At 44.7% G+C, this 25,403-nt stretch overlaps 2 protein-coding genes across 4 annotated transcripts in view; one reads left to right on the top strand and one right to left on the bottom strand.

Moving 5' to 3' along the window:
• CLUH (clustered mitochondria homolog) overlaps window positions 1–15,818 on the top strand; it is a 33,934-nt gene extending 18,116 nt beyond the window's left edge. For both annotated transcript variants that reach the window (XM_035561147.2, XM_035561149.2), the window contains exons 11-26: window positions 1,075–1,292; window positions 1,955–2,059; window positions 3,202–3,302; window positions 4,964–5,116; window positions 5,707–5,769; window positions 6,446–6,690; window positions 7,489–7,573; window positions 8,214–8,367; window positions 8,735–8,874; window positions 8,988–9,068; window positions 9,698–9,823; window positions 10,479–10,600; window positions 12,017–12,110; window positions 12,853–12,987; window positions 14,672–14,745; window positions 15,508–15,818. In XM_035561147.2, the coding sequence (XP_035417040.1) occupies window positions 1,075–1,292; window positions 1,955–2,059; window positions 3,202–3,302; window positions 4,964–5,116; window positions 5,707–5,769; window positions 6,446–6,690; window positions 7,489–7,573; window positions 8,214–8,367; window positions 8,735–8,874; window positions 8,988–9,068; window positions 9,698–9,823; window positions 10,479–10,600; window positions 12,017–12,110; window positions 12,853–12,987; window positions 14,672–14,745; window positions 15,508–15,676 (2,065 nt within the window). In that variant the 3' untranslated portion in view covers window positions 15,677–15,818. The remainder of the gene's footprint in view (window positions 1–1,074; window positions 1,293–1,954; window positions 2,060–3,201; window positions 3,303–4,963; window positions 5,117–5,706; window positions 5,770–6,445; window positions 6,691–7,488; window positions 7,574–8,213; window positions 8,368–8,734; window positions 8,875–8,987; window positions 9,069–9,697; window positions 9,824–10,478; window positions 10,601–12,016; window positions 12,111–12,852; window positions 12,988–14,671; window positions 14,746–15,507) is intronic.
• A 4,611-nt stretch (window positions 15,819–20,429) lies between these two features.
• The window catches only part of PAFAH1B1 (platelet activating factor acetylhydrolase 1b regulatory subunit 1), a 36,290-nt gene continuing 31,316 nt past the window's right edge, over window positions 20,430–25,403 (bottom strand). For both annotated transcript variants that reach the window (XM_035561150.2, XM_050714782.1), the window contains exon 11: window positions 20,430–24,230. In XM_035561150.2, the coding sequence (XP_035417043.1) occupies window positions 24,157–24,230 (74 nt within the window). In that variant the 3' untranslated portion in view covers window positions 20,430–24,156. The remainder of the gene's footprint in view (window positions 24,231–25,403) is intronic.

Below are 25,403 nucleotides of genomic sequence, written 5' to 3'. Positions count from 1 at the left end.
CTCCCAGGGGTGGGCAGCTGGCTTCCCCACCGTTTGGCCCTGCAGATGCAATGATAGAAGCTTATTTAGTGAGAGATGAAAATAGAAATTCTAACAGGGTTACAGGGAGCCGGGGGGAGAGGTGCCTTCCGCAGTCTCCAGGTCTCTCTTTGTTGTTTCCTGTCCTTTCCCTGCAGATATCATGTTCACCTGCCATCTAGGGAATGGGAAGGATTTATGCTTATCTTTAAGGCTCTCCAGGCATCCTGAATGCTACTTTCCCCCCCACCTCCCAGACACTGGAAGAAAAAACCTTCCTGTGGGAACTGCTGTAGGCGCTTCTGTCGTGGGGTGTGTTGGTGCTGGGCTGGCTCAGTGCAGGCGAGGAAGCGGGAGCTCCAGGAGCAGGCAGGCAGAGTCATGTGGGGCTGGTGGTGTTAACGCTCCTGCTTCCGTGTGAAGGGCTGCAGGGCACTCTGCTTCCACCACTGGTCAGAGTCTGCTCTGCTTGCAGAGAGGAGCCCTCAGTCGCTGGCAGCGGGGCCCTGCCCGCTGAGCAACCAGTTCTGCAGCCAGCGCCCTGCCCAGTCCTGCTGCGTGCCTGCAGGCGCCTTGGCTGCTCCCTGGGAGAGCTTCCAGACCAGCAGCGTGCAGGACTGTGGCCGTAGGGTGCTGCTGCTGCTCCATGGCTAGCAGAGGTTGGGCCTCCCCGTGCTCAGGTCTCCTGGCAGAATTACTGCCAGATGAACACAACTAGAGACGAACGAAAACCAGCAGCAAGAATCTTCCTGAGCTGTCTGCTGGTGCTGCATGTGGAAAGCTACTTGTAACCACTGCAAGGAGCTGAGTTTCCCATTGTGATGGGTAACAAAAACCCACCTTTTTTGTCTCTTCTGATATGCTAATGACAAATATTAGAATAATGTAAACTCCTTCAATTCCAGAAAGCTCATTGGTAGGGGGGTGTACATTATGCCTTTGCACTGGGAAACTGGATGGTCCATTACCTTAGCTCTGAGGTTTTTTTCTTGTAGAGGAGTGACAATCCTAGTGGATTCTCCTGCTGTGCTGAATTTCTCTCTTCCTTCACTGTAGGTATCTCTTATTCATGAAGCTGGCTGCACTGCAGCTGATGCAGCAGAAAGCCAACAAGCAGGAGAGCTCAGGTGCATTGGAAAATGGTGCCTCTCCAGAGAATGGTACAGCAGAAAGTGAGAAGTCTGAGTCAGATGATGGTAAAATAGACGACAACGTGACTGGACTTGATCAGGTTAAAGAGCTTGCTGAGACCATTGCATCTGATGATGGAACAGGTATTTAATCCTCTACACCAGAAGCAGCCCAGGCCTGCTGCCGTACTGGTGGGCTGTGTCTCTGGTCGGAGCGCTGCCAAACTGGGGGTGCTCAGGGTGATTATTCATTGTTAAACAGGACAAGTACTGGCTTCTGTTGTCAATGATGTTTTAGCTCTTTTGATAGAGCTGTTCGCGCACTAATACATTAATCACCCTGGCTGCCTGGGGGCAGGTTGGGTAGGTGGACTGTGTGTCTCTGAAATGGGGCAAGCCCATCGGCTCTGACGCAGGAAGAAGCCTGGCCAGCAAGCTGGTCTGCATGGTCAGCAGCCAGGGCTGAGCTCTAAGAGCCTTAGTGCAGGCAGAGAGGAACGGGCTGTGTCATAGCAGGAAAGTGTGCAATGCTCAAACACCTTCAGAAATTTCAGACTTGAATTTCTGAGTATCTATGGTTGGGGAGAGGGTCTGTTTTCTAGGTCATCTTAGGTGCTTTTGCTCAGATTTTGCACTTCTGCAACTGTTCTTTCCGCATATCTTATGTTTGTCTGTTTTTATAATGGATTCCTGCAGAATGTGCCATCATTACTGCTTTTAGTAACAAAACTTTTCTCTTTAATAGCTAGGCTTGTCATTTTCTGAAATCCACATTCACTTCTATTCTATTTTTCTTCCTGCTCCAGTGGATCCGAAAAGCAGAGAAGTGATTCGAAATGCTTGCAAGGCTGTAGGCTCCATTAGTGACACATCATTTGACATTCGGTTTAACCCAGATATTTTCTCACCAGGTATGTGCACAGAGTTTGTTCTGGTCTTTCTTCAGAGGATTGCTATGTGCAGCCTGCTACAGACAAAAGTATGTTCTAAAACCACTGGCTTTTGGCTAGTTGGCATAATGTAGGGTTCTCCATGCAGCACAAAGATACAGAGAAGAATAAAATTAAATTGATTGTAATGCTCTAACTATGAAAGGCAGGCAGTAAGCTGTCTCCCACTGCTGCACTTGGGGGAGTCTGCAGAGTGTTGCCAAGAATCTTGTGATTCTCCATCATTCCAGCTGCTACACCACATGAAAGAGGCTGGGGGGAGGGCAGTAAATTTGATCCTAATGTAGTAGTTGACACAAAAAAGAACAGTTGCAGTTGAATCAGTGACGTTGCATCCACAGTGAAGGGCAGGGGCTGTTTTAGCAACATGTGGTTAGCGGGTCACAGTACCCTTTCAAATGCATACATGGGTTGCAGGCATCGGATGCATTTTTCAGTGCCTGGAATCAGCGTGCTTCATTTGGAAATACAGTAAAACTGTGTGTTTATGGGGGTGAATGCAGAGGCTGCGTGCATGTAAATTGCAGGGGAATGGTCATGTAGTTGAATTCATCTTGGAATAAATGTGTCAAAAGGAGCATGCGTTTTGAAATGCACAAACATCTTTTGAGGCTGGTAAAGATCAGTGTTTTGGCACTGACTGTGCAGCTAGCACTTAAAACTTTGTTTTAATTTCGGAGTGAAATTCTCTGAACTTCTGTAACTTCTGAAATCCTCTGAACTTCTAGTACCCTCAGTATATGCTGGCCCATCTTCTGAGATGCGCCGCCCTGGTCTAGCCAGTTCTCTTTTTGCACTGGAATTGTACGCAGTACTTGTTAGTAGGTAGAATGGACCAGATAAAGAGCAGGATTGGGGCCTTTAAAAGCTGCATTAGAAAAGAACAATTGGGCACAGAGCAGCACAGCCAGGAGCCAGGCGGAGCAGGTAATGCTCTTCCTATCAAAACATGTCACCAAGTAGATGAGTTCTGAAGAAGCATTTCTGCTTCCAGCGATGCAGAATGTCTTTAGCTTGTTACCTGTTCTTACTGTACGTCTTCTGTATGTGAGTTAGTTTTCCTTTGAGTTAATGTTCTGTGTTTTCCTCTTCTACCCTCCTAGGTGTTCGTTTTCCTGAGTCTAGCAAAGAGGAGGTGCAGGATCAAAAGCAGCTACTGAAGGACGCTGCTGCATTCTTGCTCTCATGCCAGATCCCAGGCTTGGTAAGGAACTGAGGGCCAGCAGTAATGTCCTCTCTGAAAGCTTACCTCAAGTCTGACCAGATGGTGGTACATCACCTTCACCTCCCGAGCAAATGCTGCGCTCTCCTGCTGGCAGCCAAGTCACGGTAGTGGGGGTGAAGTATGGTGAACAGCGCCAGTATCGCTAGTACAAACACGAGGGGTTTTCCATTTCCTGTCTTGCATCACAGCACAGTTTTCCCACTTCACTCCAACAAAGAATTTTTGGCATTAGTGATTAACATTATTGCTGAGAGTTTGTGACAGTAAAGACCGCAAAAGTCATCCTCCCTAGCCCTGGGCATCGTACACAGCTTAGTGTATTATCTGACCTCGATCATGACTCAGTGGGTGACGAATGATTTGGAGTGAACTGGGAAACTGTTCTTGCTCATATCTATTCTAAAAACTTCTCAAAGTCTGGAGCATTTTGAGTGCTAACCCATGTGCCTGGCTAGATAAGAAGGGAACAGCTGGTGTTTCTTAAGACGCTCTCTAAAGTGACTGCTAATGTGTATATTACAGCTGGCATTGGAAGTAGGAGGGTGGGATTGCATATCTTCACTCCAAGAGGCCCAGGAGTTGTTGGTGTTACCTAGGAGGGGCTTTTCTTTGCTGGAAAACTTCTGGACTGTACCTCCCTGCAAATCCACTAGTGCTGCGGTCAGCATAAGCTTTTAAGGCCAGCTATTCAATCTTTAAGTAAAAAGGGAGGGGGAATGAATCAGAAAAGGACCTGATGAGTGTTGTTTTACAAGGTTCTTGATACACTAGCTTGTAAATGCAGAATGCTTCACAGGCATGTATGTGAGGGCAGGCTACAGGCCAGCTGCTGTAAGCAGGCAGTCCTCCTTGCTCAGTGTATCAGAAAGTAACTGGTGTTACTCCATGACGTGAATTAAATGACTCTTATCAGCACTGCAACACAACTTAGCAAGTGCCATTTCCCATTATCAGCAAAGTGTGTACGACTCCATGTAGCCTTTTAACTGGAAATGGTTTTAGTTAGCGACTGTATGGCCCTTAAAGAAGGGATAGCCTGTTAGTTCCACAAACCTCAGTTAAATAGCCCATGCCAAAGGGAAAGAGGTCATTGCCTGAGACACGAGTCCTCTGCATCCTTGTTCTGCTCCACTTGTGTGTGGCCTCGGGCACACTGCTGGAAGGTGTGTGCTGAAGGCTGTCCCTGCCTCCACTGGTCTCCTCGTGCTGCTTGAGATGCTGGGAGGATGCTGTTAGTCCTCCGGGCCCTGCCGGGCTGTCACCTCTGCTGGGTCCGCACAGGGAGCTGGGTGGTGTCTGAGCTGTTTTATTACAGCAGGTGATCTCTCTGCACCTCAGTTTCCCAGTGTTTATTGGGAGTGTATAGTGCTCATTCAGCACTGAGATGCGAGAGTAAAGGCGCTAAAAGCAGCAAGGAGCTTGTGCAGACTGCTTTGGGCTGCCTGCTGCGAGCCTTCCCCTCGCTTGTGCTCTACGGCTGTCTCTTGTTTTAAACTTAAATACCGTCTTTGGAAATTGCCTTCCCTGTTAGTGAGCACATTTTCCCCTCCCCAGTCCAATCTTTCTTTTTTTTTTTTTTTTAACGGAAGTTCTTCCCTTCATGTTTGTTTCTGTAACCAGAGCTTGCATATACCCTGCAGGTCAAAGACTGCCTGGACCACACGGTACTCCCGATGGACGGGGCTACCTTAGCAGAGGCCATGCACCAGAGGGGCATCAACATGCGATATCTAGGCAAAGTGATCAACTTCATCACGAAGACCCCTGGCCGTGCTCAGCTGGATCACATTTTTGTAAGCATCAGGCTTAACTTCGGGCTGTCATTTCCAACTGCCTTTGGCATAATTCGCCCTGTGTAGATGCCAACTTGGCTAATAGTTTTCTCTGTGAAAAATAAACAGCTTCAGTAAGAGGAGGAGGAAGAAGCACCTGTCAGTGATGGATGGGGAGTTTTACTCCCAGTTCCTTAGTTGCTTTCATAACGTTAGGGTGTATGAGTGTACTTTTGGGATAGAAAAATGCTTCAGGGATTCCCAAGTGTAATAGCAGGTAGCACACAGTCGGATTTTTAAGCCATGCATTTTTTTAAGCCTCTAATATCTGACAAGGCTTTGGATTAAGGTGGAATGTGGTGTTGAGATGTGACTGCCTGGCAGCTCTGCAGTGTGGGGTGGCTGGTGGGCATCTCGCCCACGGGCGAGCAGAGGGCTCTTCTCCAGCCCTGGGAGCGTTGTCGAATACAGAGCAGTTCTGTGCCGTAGTGTCAGAACTGAAGAACGTGCCTTCTGCAAATCTTGGTAAAAGCCCACTTCAAAGCAAAAGTGTGTTTTTCATTGTTACTGTTGATTGACTCTTAGTCTCTTTCTTGTATTCCTTGGGGTAGAAAATTGGCATCAGTGAATTGATCACCCGATCGGCTAAACACATCTTCAAGACGTACCTCCAGGTATGACCTGCAGTCTAACCTCTTGCCTTGTGTGTTCTTTCTAATGATTTTTTTTTTACAAAGGGAGAGCTGTTTGAGTTTCTTTCATTAGAGAGTTCATGGGTGTCTCCTAGCAACAGGAAGTACAACCTTATTAGAACTAAAATAGGCATAGGCCTGCGTGCAAGGGAAAACAAGTTCCCACTTGAAGATAGTTTTCCCAGAGAATAATCATTCATGCTGTTCTTCCCCAGATTTTCACTCATTATGTTGAAGGCTTTTAAATGTGAAATCACAGCTTGTCTTCCTTGTAATGCCTTTTCTGTTGCTTTTGCCCTTCTAAGAAGCTTTTCTTAATTAAATGTACAGTAATACATCTTTATACCTGTACATATATAGCGTAGCAATGCACCTGGTTTTATTGCAGTGACAAATCTTTATGCTCTCTAGTTTTTCTGCCCAAGTAGCAGCCCAAAGTAGAACTGTATATTGTGCGTGTGTATCTTTTATATCTACATAATTCTGTCTGTGCTAGTTCCCCTTGCAAATATTTGCCTCTTCCTTGCTTCTCTTCTCTACCTCACCTGGAAGATTTCCCTTTTTCTGGCAGGACTGGATTTGTGCAAGGCTCAGGGTCAGAGTAGTGCCTCTGTGATGACAGGTGTATTCCATGACTGATTTCAGTGTCTCGCTGTAGGGTGTGGAGCTGTCGGGTTTATCAGCAGCCATCAGCCACTTCCTCAATTGCTTTCTAAGCTCCTTTCCAAATCCCATTGCCCATCTTCCAGCTGATGAGCTGGTCTCCAAGAAAAAGAATAAGAAAAGGAAAAATAGGAACCTTGGAAATGCTGATAACACTGCTTGGGCCAGCATGACCCCTCAGGAGCTTTGGAAGAATATTTGTTCAGAAGCAAAGAACTACTTTGATTTTAGTCTTGAATGGTAAGCAAAGCAAACTGCCCTGACTTGCGCCTGAACCCTCACCAAACGTCGGTAGCTCTTACTGCTCTCTAATAAGACCTGCCTTTTTGATTTGTTTTCTGTTTGGATATAGATTTGTACTCTTGAGGAAATACTATGGCCTTAAAATGGAAATAAATCAGCCAAAGAGCAGCAGGGGGAAGCATAGCTGAAATCTGAAGTGAGATGAAGCCTATGAGGCAAAGGCAGCTAGGAGAACCAGGGGAGAAGGGGAAAGTTCTCCTTAGCGGTGCAGAGGGGGGGCACAAAGCAAGAAGGTAAAAGAGTGTAGGCAAAATATATTTGTGTATATGGAAGATGATTTAAGCTGAAAGCAGCTTATATTCCTAAGAAACAAGGACAGCCTCTCCTGGACTTGAAATGGAGAAGGCAGTAAGGCTGCTGGCAGGTGCAAACAGCAAATGTTCAACTGAAGTTGCAAGCAAACGGGGCCCTACGAGGGAAATCATGACTAGCTGGCGAAGTCAGTGATCGCCCCTTTCGTGTCAGGGACAGCTTAGTGTTTACCGGGAGCTGAAGATGTACAGACCTGCACCCAGACCCTGCAGTGAGCTGTGGAGAGAAGACAGAGGGTTTCAGTCAGAAGTAGTGACGTGCAGCTCTGTAAGCTGTAATAGACCACTGGCATCCAATATAATGTTACTGGTCTCAGTTAGCAGCTAGGAGCCAAGGGAGCTATGTTTGGTACACTGCCACATGGGGAAGGTCTTGAGGAGCAAATTCCCTGGGAGCTCAAGCCTGTGTGTGTGCTTCTTGCAGTGAGAATGCTGACCAAGCAGCTGAGGTGTATAATCTACAGAAAATCACCCTCCTTCGTGAAATCTCCCTCAAAACTGGAGTCCAAGTAAGATCCATTTTTCTCCCCTCCCATTGTGTTCTGTTCTGAGAAGCATGAAGTGCAGACAGCTTTGCAGGGACAGCCCTTCAGGCAGACAGTGCAAGCCCCTAAAGGTCTTTGTGGCATTAATGCTGGAATACAGGGGCCAGTCCTGCGAAAAGAGACTTAAAATCCAGTCGCCTTTTAGGGTGAACTGGTTGTGCATCTCCCTTGGAAGATTAGCTGGTCTGAATGTGATTCCTGGAGCGAACTCTAACAAACCAAACCGTCACACCTTGCTCTCCCCATCCGAAGAGCAGAGCAGGGCTTCAGGGTTGTCCTCGCTTGAGGAGCGGGGTGTTTCCCTCCCTGCAGCCATGCCTTCTCCCTCCTCTGAGGGGCGTGTAAGGGGGTGCGTGTAAGTTAGGCTGGATGGGCTTCCCCTGGTACTGGCATGACCGTGGCTTTGCAGTGTGGAACTCTTACCACAAGTATGTGGTGGTGCACACCTCCGTTACCTTTCAAAGCACTGTCCCCAGGTAGTGATACAGGAGATGTTTTGACTGAGTCCATATGCAGAATTTGAGACTCGTTCTCCTGTCTTCTTGCTAAGTACCCATGAAGTGGTGACTGTGACCTCCCCCCGTCTTTTTTTTTGTTCCTCCAGATACTGCTGAAAGAATACAACTTCGACAACAGGCACAAGCCCACCTTCACAGAGGAGGACATTCTCAACATCTTCCCTGTAGTGAAGCACGTAAACCCCAAAGCCTCAGATGCTTTCCACTTCTTCCAGAGCGGGCAAGCAAAGGTTCAGCAAGGTACAGACCCAGCATGCCTTTGCCTCTTGAGGCTACTGCTGATAAAAGGAAGAGTGGGGTATGTGTGGCATGGCCTGCTGTCCTCCACCAGTATGTCCCCCACCTACCCTGTTTCAGCTGAGAGTCATGGTCTCCAAGAACATCTGAAGCACTCTGCTGCTATAAGGTTACCAGCTGTGAGCAAGGATGGATGTAGGACAGCAATTTTTCTCCTAGGTCTCAGCCCTTACACAGGGCAGTGACCTATAGCTCCATAGCCCACTACTGTTGTTGCCGGTCACATGTATCTCGCTCCACGTGCGTGGCTTCTCCAGTAGTATTAGGGGTTATTTAATATGTATGCATAGAGGAATATGTATTTTTTCAGGTTTCTTGAAGGAGGGCTGTGAGCTCATCAATGAAGCCTTAAACTTGTTCAACAATGTGTATGGTGCTATGCATGTAGAAATTTGTGCCTGCCTGAGGCTGCTAGCTCGTCTCAATTATATCATGGGAGATTATTCAGAGGTAAGCAAAGGTCTCAGTCAGGGTCTGTTTGTCTTCCTGTTCCTTCCCCGTGCTTGCTTGCTCAAGTGCACGACATCTGCGTGACTTGCTTTTGGATCTTCTCTTCTGTTTAGGCCTTAAGTAATCAGCAGAAAGCGGTGCTAATGAGTGAGAGGGTCCTGGGTATCGAACATCCCAACACAATTCAAGAATACGTAAGTACACAGGATACTGGGGGAGAAGCAGCACCCTGGGTATGCGCTTATTCTGAGAGCCTTAATTGATGTCTGAATCTAAAAAACAGTCGCAGTTTCTTCTGTGCTGTTCTTACCAGAATCCTCCACTTTCATGATTTTGATTTTGTAAAGCGTATATGAAATTGTTTGCATTATAAGCATCCCATATGATCAGTGTTTGTCCTACTCAGTTTAGACTTCTGGGATTGTGTCTGTTGAATGCTTATATATATCTTCATTAATTCTGCTGGCTTTTACCCTGGGCCTATGTTAAAAGAAAAAAAAAAAAAACGCAAGAACCCTCCCAAAGAGCACAATCAGAATATCATGTAAATATAGGTCAACTTTGAAATATTTTTTGAGGTGCATAAGAGATGCTGCAATTAAACTGTTCGGCTGTTTTTCAGTGCTGTATCTTATGTGGATCCTTTAGTGTAGCTGTAAGTCAACCAGTAGACTTGCAACCTTTCTGGGTAGTTGAAATCTTTTTTAACTATAAAGGAAAATACTTATATTTGTGTGCAACTGAGGAAAGGAGTAGAAAGGAGAGATCAATCTGTTTTACAAAGTGATAAAAGAACGTTAATGCTGTATTATTTTTGTTGTAGATGCACCTTGCTTTGTACTGCTTTGCAAACAGCCAACTCTCTACAGCATTAAACTTACTGTACCGTGCACGCTACCTCATGCTATTGGTATTTGGGGAGGATCACCCAGAAATGGCACTCTTAGATGTAAGTAATCTTCTAGAGTCAATGTCTTTGAGTCTAATCCTTAAGAAACCTCTTGAACTTCAGAACACGCAGGCTATTTGAATTGTGCATTTAGGCACTTCTTCATCCCTGGGTTACAAGCCATTAGCACCATTAGAAGAAAGGAAAAAAAAAAGTTTGTTTAGCTGGGGAGGTGGGAGGTCAGCCTTCTGTTGCTGGAGCTCTTTACTGGGACACTGGAGACGTAGACTTGAGCACCTGTAATGCTTGGCCTATTTTAGCCTGTTCCTTGTTTCCCTTACATAAAATGGAGAGGGTTCACAGAACCTCAGAATGGCTGAGATCAGAAGGGACTGCTGGGTCCATCTGGTCCAACCCCCCTGCACGAGCAGGGTGCCCAGGACCATGTCCAGGCAGCTCTTGAATATTTCCAAGGATGGGAAGGCTCCTTATATTTCTTCTGTCTGGCTTGTTTGGACTGAGTCTCCAAGGGAGAGAGTGGTCTCCAGTCATACATTATGTACTGGAGATATCCACTGGGGACTTCTGTCTGCTCGAGCCTTTTCAAGCAGCAAATACCTGTGCAGTCCTGGTATTCATGCAGCAGTAAGTGCATGTTTTGATTGGGCCTTAACGAATGCCTACTTGACTACTTGTGCGTGGTGGATCTGTGCAGAACAACATCGGCTTGGTGCTCCACGGGGTTATGGAGTATGACCTGTCCCTCCGGTTCCTGGAGAACGCGCTGGCCATCAGCTCCAAGTATCATGGCTCCAAGTCTTTGAAAGTTGCACTAAGGTGAGGCAGGTGGAGTGCTGGGCTGGGTCACCGTGCTGTTAAAGAGCGATTACAGTCACTGTACACTCACATGGGAGGGCTCTGGTCTGTCTCTGTCCAGCCATATGCTGTTAAATTAGAGTCAGTCTAGTTCCAGCTGTTATACTCCTTGGGACTGGTGGGCTGCATGCAGTCAAGATAATGCTGCAACATCCAAGTCGATCTAGAAGGACAGAGATCCCTTATTCTTGAAGTTAATTGTGGGATCTGCTTAATGCTGGTTGCCCCAAAAATATGTCAGGATGACCCTGGTACTCATAGGCTAGAGTGAGAAAAAAGCACGTGGCAACTGAAGGTTAGAGAGCAAGGCCAATGTAATTATACTGGGAGACTGGGATGCAATGTAAACACGTGTAGTTAATTGTTTCAGCCCTCAGGGAGCTACCTTTGAGGAAACATTTCATTTGCTTTTGTCCTTCACGATTAAACCCTTGCATTTGAGTAAAATACTGAGCGGCATTTTGTTTCCAAGGGAGCTATGAGTGGTTGGCACCTTTAGGATCTATTCTAGATGCCCACCGCTCTTCAGTGCTGCATGCTCTGTCCTTGAATGCAGAACTGGCTCACAAACAACCAAGCAGTGGCCCACTCCTAATTACTACCACATTGCAACCCATCTGTTCTTCATCAGGGTGAAAATAAATCTTATTAAGCACCCACAAGAATCTGATTTGTTTTCTAGCAGTTGATGGATATTATTCTGGAGAAAGACTCTTTCCTTCCCTTGGTAGCACTGGGATGCTTGATGAGATCCATTACTTCCCACAGAGTAAAACTGCCAAAAATAGAAGTCTTTTTTTCATTCCAGAAGCATTAAGGAAGCGAAGTCCAAGCCAAGTCAACTCTCCAGACTGGAGAGAAACCAGGTGACTTGGATCCCAGCTTCGCCACTGTTTGCTGGTTGTTTCTGTGCTGGAAGACTTCTTGATTTTTTTGTCTGAACTAATCAAGTTATTAACACATTTGCTTTCCAAGAAACGAAAAGCCCTTTTTGAAAGGGAAAGGGCTTATAGCTGCTTCCTCCTTCTCCAGTTAACGAGATATTCCTGCAGATGTCTTGCCTTTATTCAATGCACTGCTGCAACCTTCAGCTTTCTTGGATGCAGCAGGAAAAAAAATCCCAAGTTCAGTCCTGTCTTCTGTAGGTCAATTCTCAGCATTTCAATAACAATCAAGCCTACATCAGCGTAGTGTGCCAAACCCCAGCTGGGGTGGGGGAAAGTAGCTACCAAGGTGCAGTATGCAGCAGTGTCAAAGGCAATGAATACAGGACTGTTAAGACTTCTAGCCTACATTTTGCTTTGCTAAAGCCATGCTGTCTGTAGCACAGAAATGCTTCTTCATTACGTCACCTCTAAACCCTTTTATTTCCCTCAGCCACCACTTGGTAGCCCGAGTGTATGAGAGCAAAGCAGAATTCCGGTCAGCGCTGCAGCACGAGAAGGAAGGCTACACGATCTACAAAAACCAGGTAACAAGTGTGCATGCTGCTAACTTCTTGTGTTGCTTTCCTGCCCCAAACAAGTACTACCGCTGCAAAGGGATGCTGCAACTTAAACTCAGGGAGGCCTTTCTTGTAAACAGCTCTGAGCAGATGCCAGGGAGCTGCTGTCTTTCTAAGGATGGGACAGAATTGTTGCCCTGTGCTGTAGTTGATTGTTGTTTTATTCTGAAAAGTCTTTGAATGGACCTTTCCTGCTAATCTGTTCTTGCTGTGCCCCTGCCATTGGGCAGAAACTTCTGTTAGTGCCCTAGCCCCATGTTCTGGTAGGGCATGGAAAGAGCTGGTCTGTTCTTTCTGCTATGTGCATCACATGTCTTTCAAATGCCAGATCCAAAGTAGTTTGGTGGTTGAGCTGTTCTGTGGGTAGTACCCTCTTGCTTGGAGCCCTTGCTGATGCACAGTGAAACTTCTGCATCAGCCTGGGGTCTGTCTGAACACGTCTGCAGTTGCACACTGTGATTCTGTGCCATCTCACTGGCTGAAAGCAGTCTGGTGGAGGGAATGCCTCTCACTCTGCAAACATGCTTCTACTTGATAGAAAGTTGTACTTTTGACAATAAGGTTCCTGCAGGAATGATTTCTGTTTGGTTTTTAATGCCAATGTAGGTCGAATACAATTCTGATGGTTTTCTATAAGGATGTTGAGGTGGCAAAGACTAGGAGTGCACCCTGATTTATAACGCAACTTTTTTTTTCCTTTCCTGGTTAGCTTGGAGAACACCATGAAAAGACCAAAGAGAGCTCTGAGTACTTGAAATACCTGACTCAGCAAGCAGTCGCTCTTCAACGCACAATGAATGAGATCTACAAGAATGGCTCCAATGCGAACATCATGCCACTTAAGGTAACCTTATGCGATGAAAGCAGTTGAGAGTACTTGCCATGAATGCAGAGATTTGTATTCAGCTGCTACTGAAGGCCATGTGAGCATAAGCATGCAGCCTTCTGCCTGTGCAGGAAGCAGTAACAGCTGTGCCAGTTGCAGACACAGACAGGAGGTCCCTGAGAAAGGCAGAGGCTCAGATAGAAACAGGAAAGTGTTACTGCTGTGGACTGAGCACTTGCCTCCTCTGCTTCTGCATACAGCTCTTCTGGGCTTGGGCTCTTTCTCTCGAGCTTAAGCAGGCAAGCCAAGCTGGCTGCTGTGCAGGGTGCTCAAACTGGGAAGCCCACATTGGGCAGCCTGTGCTACGGGAGACTGGGACACCTACGCACAAACCTGCCCCTGCTGCTGACTCACTGGCTGTAGGCACATTACTCAATACAAAAGCACCTCAGTTTCCTCATCCTTTAAAAAAAAAAAAAAAAAAGGCACCTTTCACCAAGTGCTTTGTTCTCCATCCAAGGACTGTGTGGTTTGGGAAGGCTGGACAGCAGAGCGTGGGGTGCCTGCTTTGCCCTGCCTTCCACGCAGCAGGAACCAACTGCTGTTATCTGCATGTGCACCTGGCAAGTCACACCAGCCTGTCTGTGGCATATCTAGGCAAGTGTGCGGCCACCTGTGTGCTGGGTGTTCTCCCTGCTATGCCGTGCACAAGTGGCTGCCAGAGGACTGCTAGCCAGCAGGCTGAGGAAGGGACTTCAGCTGCACAGGCAGCTCCCAGTAGAAAGGGCAGAGAAGGACAGCTCTCTGTGGGAGTGTTGGGGTTTCCTTGTCACTGCAAAGAACTGGATACAGAACTGAGGAGCTTGTGGCGGAGCAATCTGAGTGTAAGGACCTTGAATCAGATAAATGGTCAAGTCTAAGTGTTGCGCTAGGAGGCTCAAACCCATTGAAGAGTAATGAAGAGTATACCCGTGTTTATAACACTTGGAGGGGGTGGAGGGGAAAGCAGGCAAGTTGAGGTTTGATGTCACAGCTGATACAGCAGGACAGTCCCAGAAGCAGCAGTATTACTGAGAGTCCATCTATCCTGGAAATTCATTTGCAGCCTCATCCAGAATACTTCACTGTAGTTGTGTCCCAGGACTATTTGTGGTAGTGCACAGGGGCCTAGGGACTCTGTGTAACCATACAGAAAAGCGCTGTACTGGCCTCTGTCCCAAAAACAAGGTAAGGGAATTATTCCTTGCCTATAACAAGAACAATATATGTGCAGATAAGTGAAAGGCAATGTTATGAAACTGAGGTATCTGAGACTAGTGTCAGCCTTATTGACCACCTGTCTTAACTGTGAGCATAGCATGTTCCTGTTAACATGCCAGGGGAAATAAAATCCCTAATCCTGTTTGCTGTAATAGAGCAAGGGATTTTGAACTTGTATAAACATTCTGTTTAACTGAACTCTGACTGTGCTCATAGTGAAAGTTTCCTACAGTGACGAAGATCTATAGATGCCTCTTTAACATGGGGCTGTAAAGAGGTGCAAAAATATGAGCTGTAAAGTCACTGCTGCTAGACCTAGCTTTTTCTCAACTGTTGGTAAATAGTGCCCCTTTTATAGTTGGAGGGGGAAGGAGGGTTATTGCCTGATCTGTATTTGCTCAGTTGTTCAGTCTGGATTTTGACTTTTAAACTTGTGCTGTAGTTCACAGCTCCCAGTATGGCCAGCATCCTGGAGCAGCTCAACATTATCAATGGAATTCTCTTCATTCCGCTAAGGTAGAGTGATAACTATGTACATTGTACCTTTGTGTCCTAACTCATGGCTGTAGAAGTCAAGCAGTGTCTTGTGCTTTGTTCCTGAGATAGCATGAGCCCCATGTTTCCCTTTACATGGAGTCACTCTGACCCGAAATGTGGAGTTTCCAGAGGTTACGTACTTCTTATCTTCTGCCAGCACTAGGCAAATTGTCACTCCTGCAGGAAAAAAACTGCTTTAGAAGGTGCCACAGTCACCTGAAGGTACTCCTGAACCCTTGTAAAGGGATTGCTTTCTGAGATCCCTCAGCAAGCTGTAACAGTGCTAGAAAAGCTCCTGGTTGGAGGAGTATTGCATGAATTGTCAGTGTCTCTTACAGGACTGTAACCGTGACCTTGTAGCAGCTTTCTGCTCTTATAAAACCGCTCCATGCATCTTAAGGAAACTGGGAACCTTCCTTGAGAAGTGATGCTTATGTGGGCAAGACCACTATGATGCAGCTTCCCCCGGGCTGCTCTGCAAGCAGCCAGGGAGCTGGTATTTCCCATTGTTTCCTGTTCTCAGCCTATCCCCCTGGTAGCAAAGGGTTTGTTTTTCTTTAGCTCTGTTTGGAAGAGCAGGAGGTAGCTGAAGTACAGTCAGTGGTCTATACCTGTAAGAAATGAAGTGAGTAGCGCTGGCCTAACTGTAGAGAACAGCAGTGGCTACCTTTTGTCCCTGTGCTTCACTCCGTTCTTTATATTTGCTAATATTTGCTACCCTTCCTGGTTTTCCCCCCTCAGCCAAAAAGACTTGGAGAACCTTAAAGCAGAGGTGCAGAGACGCCAGCAGCTCCAGGAAAGCATAAAAAGTGGTGAACATCTGGAACCAGAGGACAAAGCTGTGGAGGAGAAAGAAGCTGAGCCAAGCATGCCTTCCGCTGCGATCCCCTTAACACAGAGCTCTGCTTAATGTGTACCTCGCTTTAAAAAAAAAAGTTAAACCACCCTTTTCTGAATCTGAACCAGGGTCTTGGACTCCCCTGGAGCAGCTCCTCCTTTTTTTTGACAATGTTATTGCACTGGTACAATTAATACACAATGCAAAGAACTAATCTGAGAAATGTAATCTGTCTGACTGAGCTTGTATCTGCCACGTGAAGGGGGAAGGTGGCCAGGATGCAGCAGCATATGAAAGACCCATCCTAGGTGAGCACAGCCAGAGGCTGTTGTGCCTGTGTGTGTGTATGTGTGTGTGTGTGTGCACATATCATCAGTTATTTCTACTTTGTACATATGAATTCCAAATGAATTGTCTTGAGGTATATAACATTTCTCAGGTCATTTTTATGTTGACTAAGGACACTGCTTTGCTAAAACCAGTACAAAAACATCCCCTATCCACTGCTCAGCATTCTTGTAAGATGTGGATTCCAAGCCAAAAGATTTATTCCCCCCCCGCCTCCCCAGTCACTATTCCAATTTGTGCTAAGGAAAATTAAGCAGCCATATTTGTATTGCTCAGATAATTGAAGCCTGTAATGTGTGTAAGTAGGTGGGGAAATGTACAGCATTTTCTACATCAGGATATAGCCATTGGATTCCTTTAACCATTTTTTCTACTTTTGGTTGGCAGTTTGGCAAGTCAGTTTTTTTGTAAGTAACATTCATGTTCTAATTTTCAAGATATAGAGAAAAATATATATAAATATATATGATACTTACAGTTCCACCTCTGCTCTGCTTGTAGCTGAGTAACTTAGGATATTGTATCCAAAGAGTGAGGGCTTGATAATTAAAGCGCACAAACTTCCATTACAATGGAAACCCCAGTGCCTAGACAAGATTGATGATGGCATCAAACAAGGTCTGAACTAAAGTGATATATTGGGCCGCTGTTGCCTACTTAACAGAGGGGAGGAAAAGTAAGAAGCAGGGACTCGATCTCATTTGAAATAGCAACTGTACCACAGAGCTGATCAATGTTAACCTGGTTGCCAAATTTAACTAAATTGGAATCATGAGTTTCATACAACACGAAATTAGTAGGCTTTGGGGCAGGGAGGGGGGCTAAGTAAAACCACTCTTCCCCCAGCACTGAAACCTCTGGCTGATGTCTTCATAACTAACGTTTTGCACACGGGGTTTGAGATTGTTCCCAGGGGAGCTTCCATTGCTGGCAATGGATGTTACTGAAGTGGCAGATGCCACGAACTGCCTCTGTCTTTCCCCCTCTCCCACCACACACACACCCCATCGTCACTTTAAAGGACGAGCACAGGCTCCCCTGGTAGTGCAAGTCATGAAGCAGGTAAGACTTAGCCACTGCAGGCCATGGTATGCCGACAGAGTTGAATGTCCTTTTTTCCCAAACAGATCAAGCTGTAGAGCAACTTCTGATTGCTAGTCCAAAACCACCCTGTGCTGACAAAGGAGTCCAGTCTCTTTCTCATTTTGTCTGTCATGGCTACTACCCTATGCTAATTTGCATTGCTGCTTTTACTGACCTTCTGGAGAAACAAGTGCTGTCACTGTGCTCTGTACCCTTGGGTTCCTGTACCACATTACAGGTATTTGTAACTTTGGTGGGGGGGAAGGGAAGTTGGGGAGCAGCCTCCGAGTTGTTAGAGGTGGCAAAGCAGGAGGAGTCTTTACTGCAAAAGACCTTGCTCCTATTGGAAAAAAAATAATCTGAATTTCATGGAAAGCAATCAATAAATGACTACAGTGCATCTTTCCTATAAGAACTTTCTTTTGCTAGTGTCTTTTAGTCCATTAAAAGCTTTTGAAACTATTTTAGACACTACTTACCAGTTTCTTTAAAAACTGCTCTAAGGTGGTGGATAACATTCAGCTGAGCACCATCACAGAGTCCCCTGGCTTCTGTTCTGAGCAAGAGCCCCTAGGACAGAACAGGTCACGTTAGTTGGCAGCCTTAAAGTGTGCACCTCTACTGCAGCTGCTGTGGGGGAACTGAGGCCCCTTCCAGCGCTCCTCTGCCTGCACTGAGGTGGGCGCTGGGGCTGCCACCCGCAGCTCACTGGGCAGGGTGATGTTCAGAAGAAAAAGAAATGGGGGCATGCTGAGGGTTGGGCTCCCAGCTGCAGGCTTGGCAGGCCCAGCAGTGGGTGCCTCCTGCAGGGCAGAAGCTCCACTACCTTTTTAGAGGTGGGGGGGCTGCTTGAACATGTCAGTAAATTGCATTGTTCACGAATTTGTGCAGCCTGATACTCGCTCCTCTCTGTGTACCCCCTGCCTCCCCCATTATCCAAGTGCCACGACGGGCTGTCCCAGGACTTGATTCCAAAAGATCAGTAATAACACTAATACCAGAGTCATAACCCCAGCAAGACAAAACCACAGAGAAGCAAGAGCTACTCTCATCTGCTAACAGACACCTCAGAAGCAGGTCCCCCCCGGGGCGAGAAAGGGCTGAGCAGAGGCACAGGTGCTCTCCTGGTAAACAATGGCAATGAAGCAGAAGCACACAAAGTCTCACTAACAAAGCTAAGCAGCTTGAATGCTATAATTTGTTCAATGCATTTAAGAAGAGTTCCATAATCCTCTTTACCGCTGTTCAGCTTTGGGTGTTCTCAGGTATTGAGTTCACAAGTCTGAGAAGACAAATGATCGTGGAAGCCCTGACCCAAACTGAGGACAAAGCAGACCGAGAAGAGGGTAGAAGTTCAGGAACCTGCACATAGCTCTCCCAAACCTAGCCCAGATTAGGTCTGTTAGGCCAAATTTATTATTAGTTTATGCAACTACATATAGTGCACTTTCTCCTGAGGCTCTGCATCAAACACACCACCACTCCGCGTGTCAGGGCACATAGGCCCCTGCAGTGCCCCAGTGCCAGAGCTAGCAGCAACCGTGTGCCACTGCCTGGCAAAATAACTGCAGAGAATTAAATCGAGACATACTGAAACCATCAGCAATTCTGAAGCTGGCATATAGAAAGCAACCCACTATTTTTATCCTCCCTGCTTGTTTTCCAGCCAATGGGATTTCAGCATGTACCATAAGCCATCTCCTACACCCTGACACAACCTCCCTGCGTGGCACCAGTCGCCTCGCGGCACTCAGCAGCCACGTTACCTGTACAGAGCCGCCCACTCAGCCGAACCCATTCTCTTCCCAATGTAGTGTCTCTTCACAGTCAGCCCTGGCTGCTGGAACATTTTAGTACCAGTCGGTTCTACAGGCAAGCAAACCACCCAAGGAGGTGCCTCTCCTCCACACCACAGCTGCTGGCGGCAGCAGTTTGGGGGCTGGGGAATGCTTCAACTGCACAAATATCTCATGGCAACTCACAGTTTAGTAGGCCTTATCGTTTCCTTTTGATAAGCTTACTCTGTTTTTCATATGGCTTTCTTTGAAACCTACGTCTTAATTCATCAGTTCGAAGGCCTTTTCTGGCTCACCCAGACGTTCATCGCAGCCAGAAGCGGGACTTGAGCTGGACGTTCAGTTAAGTGGGTCACAAATGAACATCTCCAACAGATTGTCAACAGAGCAGCCCCAGCTCATCTGCTACTAGGTAACAACATGCAAGAAGCTTACAGGGACAATAGCTGGTAGGGTGGCTTTACTTCATTCTTTCCCCACATCATGGTCAAGGTTACAGCCTTGTCCTTCTACCTCTGAAGAAATGAGCATTTCCACATTAGTTACTGAGCCATTTATAAACAGCACTCAAGGCAACGAAGGCCAGAGCATAAGGAAAAAACTACACACTAACTGCAAGACACCAACATTAAAATAAAATTTAAGCCCTGCTTCAGTGCCTCAGCTTTGCATACACGCACCTCCAACCACACAAGGCTTTTGGTGCCTAAGAGAGCAAGTTACTCCCACACCGAAATGCTGGGGAGGATTCACCCCAGTGTGCAACTTTCGGTGTTAATAGCTCCAATGGTACTGAACAAAGAGCTAGTAAAAAGCGAAAGGTGGTTCTATTAGGCCAACATTAAATTAAGGCTCAAGGTAAGGGAAAAAAAAAACAAAGGCTCACCATCTGACGCTGCGGGAGGACAGCAGGAGGCAGCCGGCTGAACAAGATGCAGAAAGGCAGCAAGGGCAACTGAAGACACTCAGACTCGCCACCAACACCAACAGCTCTTACTGTTGGCCTCACTGACACTGCGTTTTGCCAGGAATGGTGAGGCAGGGCCCGCGCCTGCGGCAGAGCATGTAAGGGCACCGCGCCGTGCGTGTGCTGCAGGAGGCTGTGCTGCGCTACACCTCCCTGGCACCTGCAGTACAAGACATGGGGGTTTCCACCCAACAACTTCAGTAAATTCTGCTCCAAATGTACTTCATCACAGAAAATCTTACTACACCGAAAAGTCAAAGCGGCCTCCTAGCACGGTGCCCACGGCGCACGCCTCCTCCTGTGGGCTCAGCACTGCGGCGTTAGGGAGCATGAAAACACTCGGTACAGCATTAAAAACAACAACCTTCAGATCACAGAGGAAACTGGCTTTTTAAGTTTGCATACATTTTAATAAAATCTCACTTTACCATATTCATCAACAAAACCTCAGAATAGCCTAACTGCAACCAACTGCCTTAAAAATGCCTTACATTTCCTTACTCATGTACAATTTGAATTAAAATCAGGTTACAAGAAAAAGCAGTGTGGAGCAAAATCTAATGGGTGGAACACCAGTAACTTGTTTTCAAAATAGTTTTAATTCTTGCATCCAAGGAAACAAAAACACATCTAGTTTTATATGCATTTAATAGTTTACCAATTGGTACAATAAGATTTTTTTAATATGCAGAAAACATGAATAAATTTTGTTTTACACAGTCTGAGAGCAACAAATCTTACTGTAAAACACAGAGCAGTATTATATACATTCCTTTACTGTTTTTTTGTTTTTTGTTTTTAATTGTGTCATATCTTCAGTTAACTCCTACAGTCTGGGAACTGTTTTCTCCAATTGCAACCTCTAACATAGTTCTTATGAAAAATTCAACGTTTGCCTTCATGTCAATGTCAGGATCAACTTCTAAAACTTGAAGATTTTGCTCGCTTATCTTCAGAATGAACTTGGGGAAGCCTGAGGGATAGGTAGGACAAGAAAGCAGCTACTTACATGACACAGTGGAAAGATATAAAGGCCAGTTAAATCCAGTTGTGACTTGTAAATCCAACCCAACCTTTCCCACTCCTAATATGTTTATCCCTACCGTTTTATGCACGTATTCTTTGCTAGAAGATTCTTGGTATTGACTTTTCAAAAATACACTGGACTTTATGTACAGCTGGACAGCAAATAACTCATTCTAAGTGCGTTTTTCCTTCACTCACCTTAGTATTTTTTTCTTTATACTCAAATCATTAAAAGGATTATCAAGCCACCACTGTCTACAAAAAAAAGTATCTTTTTCTTTTAAATAGCTTTCATACGAGTCAAAAGCCATTTAAGAGTGATATTATCAGGCAGTTCACATAAAAACAGGAGGAGGCAAACAGGAGAAGCAGGGTACTGACAGTAAAACTGGGCTTGGTGAGTCTATAGCCAAAGCTTTCAAAATACTACAGTGCTCCACAGCCCTTGGACAACTTGCTAGCAACTAGTTTTTTTTTTTCTTTTTAATTAGTGCCCCGGGCACATCATTGGTCACACCATACACAAAAGCAGGACGGTATTTTTTTTTTTTTTTAATCTTCTAAAGTGCAAGATGCTATAAAACATCAACTTCCAGATTACGTCTAAACCACAATAAATGTTGCACTTTTTAGAATGCATCTAAGACTTCCTGGGCACATTATGTCAGTGTGGCACTGGAATGTCTGTCTGTTTTTAACCCCCCCAAAAAAGTCTGTATTGTCTATTTGGTAACACAGTCGATATATAATTATTTTTTTAAGAAATGCCAATTCTAGTACGGAAAGTGACAAAGCAGTGAACCTCTTAAATGCTCTAATAGATTTATTTTGTTATCCAAACCAGTAACCTCATTATTGTACTTGTTATCACAGGAAAGGCACAGGATTAGACAGCTGACAGAAAACGTTGCAAACAGTGAAAAAGTTCAACACAGTGTAATATCAAGGAGCAGGAAAAACCTCACAAACAGGAAACCCTCACAAACCCAACTCCTGTGTTGTGGCTTTCACTTTTTTGTCTAAACAGGGCTTTAACTTTTGATCCATTCAGGACCATCCCTGAGATTATTCACTGCTTATTAAAGGAGAAGGTTGCAAACTGCACTGCAGAAGTACTTGGCAGGGTGTTTCACACAAGCAATTAGATGCTGCTTACATGACTTTAGTTAGTTGTTTGCCCTTGTGTATAGTTGTATACTACAGGGAAAAAAATGCAGTAGACAATTTCCACTTAATAGGTACCTTTAATTTCTCAGTTATGTTTACGAGTTATGTACATGAGTGTGGTTTTTTGTTATACTTAAATAAAGTTTCTAGGTCCTATCAGGAATTAAACGGACTTATTACTTAACAATTGCAGATGCATTGAGGAATTTTAAGATGCACTACTTGTGTATCTGGAATTCTTGAATAGACAAAGAGCAGCAAATTTTTCCAGTCCAAGCAGCTAACAAAGAAAGAAATACTTTATCTGTGCATGCTTAAGTGCAGAAACACACACTGAAAATTACGTAAACCACTGGATTTAAGAAGTTAGCCTGAATCTTAAACTGGCTCAAAAAAACCCACACATCAGAACTCCATTTCCTCCACCCCTTCCCAAAGGCAAGTCTATGCAGGGAAACAATACTGAAATCCATCTCCTCCATGCAGAAGAAAGGACCCTTTTTGTGGGCGACTGTAGGAAATTAACCACTATACCCCTCACCAATTTCTTAGTGTGTACACCCTCCAGACAACCCTATGTTGGTCAAGGATTTTTATTTTTAAAAAGGGACAGTTTAAAAAGCCATGTATTAAACAAAATGAATAAAAAAGCACAATTTCATCTGTTAAAATATCAAACTGGTACTTCAGTATATTGGAAATTTTAAAGTGGATTTTTAAAAAGACCTGGTTAGTTCAGTAAGTATTGGAATTCTTAGTTATCTATAATGAAATTTGTCACAAAATGGTGATTAAAACATTAATTTATAATATTTTCATTCACTGCAGGTCAAAATCTGTAACTTTAGGGATATGCAAGTTAAAAATTGTATACACCAGACAATGCAAATACTAATAACCAAGCTGGGCTAGTTTTGTTGATGTGATTTATTTTTTCGTTTTTAAAAGTTTACTTGATAGGATCATTCCAACAGATGGACTTTGTTTTGTTGATGGTGTTTTCTTTTTCTTTTAGAAGCCTGTATCAATTTGTATCTGCCATTATAATCTGATCCTCAACGTATTTAGTGCTTTCTTTAAAGCATTTAAATACTGTATCCCAAGATTTCTCAATATGCGACCCACTAAGTTTTTATTCAAGCCACATTGTCTTGTCAAGGTAAATATAACCTCATATTCAAAAGGGTTTCCAAGGAGGCACTAAAGAAAACAAGAAACCTTTGCATACCCCAACCTCCTGCATGTGAATATAAGGGAAGTGTACTTTGATACTGTTGTGTAATAGGAATTGCACATCTCTAACAAACATTGAAAGCAAACAGCAAGTTGTACCATGGCAGTCATTTGGGAGATTAAGCTCTATTGGAAATTAGATCACTAAGTTCTAGTGGGATGGACAACTCCTCCTGGAAGTTCGTCTAGCATTAAAAAAAAAACATTTAAACTTAGTTTAACAGCACAGCTTAACCATTGAATGACCAAATAAAAAATAAATACATTTATCACATCAGCTGCTACTAAGATTTGTTGTCTTATTTCAGGTTTACAGTTTTATAAATATACCAACCCTTGTGTGATAGGAGGCCAAAACAAGTGTATTCTGTTGATTTGGCAGATTTTTCATGACAAATATTCCAAAGTTTAATTAATTTCCATTAATTACATATAAGGTTCAGAAGATTCTGAATTGCAGCCATATTATCTAGTATTCTTAGAGAAGATTTATTAAGCACACTTAAGTGATGTTACATAGATACACATTTCTGAAAGAGCCCTACAAAACTTTTCCCAAATGAGGTCACCAATTCAGGCACCAACAGACAGCAGAAAGAAAAACAGGTATAATTATCCGACATAGAACGACACTGTCAACTATTCAGTTAAGTGCCCTATTTTCAATTATCCAACTTCTGCCTTCTTAGGTCTGATGTGACCAATGCCAGCCCATGTTCTTAAACCTATGGTACTTCTAGACAACGTATGTAAATTTACAGTATACAATTTGGATTCACCATGCATGAATACTTTGTGTGTAACATTTAATAAGCTCAATCTACATCCAGAATAATTTACATGAAAGGACAATATTTATTTAAACAGAGCTCAATGGGTAACCATGGTATCTGAGTGCATCCAGAGGAAAAAGGGGTCAAATGTGAATTCAATCAACGGCACTCCCACACTTTTACTGTTTGATCTACACTTCCAGTAACCACATATGGTGCCGTCTTGTGGAAATCTGTGAGGAAAGAAAAGTGTATGTTAAGAATGAATGCAATTTAGTATTTCCCTCTCTCACTGAATGCCATTACTTTTTCCCAAAAAATGACACCATTTCAAAGACTAAATTTCAAAGTTCTGCATATCCATAGTTTTGAAGGCAAATTCTCTAATGTAAAGTTTTGTGAAGCAAGAAAATCTATTTTCAGTTCAGTTATAAAGGAGCTTCCATGGAAAAGAAATCTGATCAAGTTATAACAGAGACAAGTCTGAAATACCTCAAAAGTGATAAAGCCCTTGAACATTACCAGAGGACATCATCATTAATTACATGTAAGTTTAGAATCAGAAGTCAAGAAACTTTTGCTTTTTGCTGTAGACAGTAGAGCTGATGTTTAAAAAAACGTGTAGTCTTGCTCACGAGATCCCAAATTAGGTCATATATGCAAGTAAGTTTTGGACTGGGTGGGTCAGCAGACAGTACTCAAGTTTATCCATGAAGAGTCAAAAGAGTCAAAAGGCTGGGGGAAGAATGGCTGGAAAGCTGCCCATTGGAAAGGGACCTGGGGGTATTGGTTGACAGTCGGCTGAATATGAGGCAGCAGTGTGCCCAGGTGGCCAAGAAGACCAATGGCATCCTGGCTTGGATCCAAATCAGCAGGACTAGGGAACTGGTTGTTCCCCTGTACTTTCCCCTGTACTCAGCTCTGTTGAGCCCGCACCCCAAGTACTGTGTTCAGTTTTGGGACCCTCACTACACGAAGGACATCGAGGCCCTGGAGCGTGCCCAAAGAAGGGCAACGAAGCTGGTGAAGGGTCTAGAGAACAAGTCTTGTGTGGAGTGACTGAGGGAGCTGGCGTTGTTTAACTTGTAGAGCAGACGTTTCAGGGGAGACCTTATCACACTCTACAATTACCTTACAGCAAGCTATAAGCAAGGTGGGGATTGGTCTCTTCTTCCAAGCACTAAGTGAAAGACAGGAGGAATTGGCTTTGAAATGCACCGGGGGGGGGTTAGGTTGGATATTTGGAAAAATTTTCTTCACTGAAAGGGTTGTGAAGTATTGGAACAGACTGCCCAGGGAAGAAGTTGAGTCACCAACCCCGAAAGTCTTCAAAAAAACATGTACACGTACTACTTAGTGACATGGTTTAATGGTGGACTTGGCAGTGCTAAATTAAAGGATGGACC

Source organism: Cygnus atratus, chromosome 20 (genome assembly GCF_013377495.2).
Source record: "Cygnus atratus isolate AKBS03 ecotype Queensland, Australia chromosome 20, CAtr_DNAZoo_HiC_assembly, whole genome shotgun sequence".
Lineage (NCBI taxonomy): Eukaryota > Metazoa > Chordata > Aves > Anseriformes > Anatidae > Cygnus > Cygnus atratus.
Note: the sequence above shows the minus strand (reverse complement) of the source record. Positions and strands in the feature narration are given on the sequence as shown.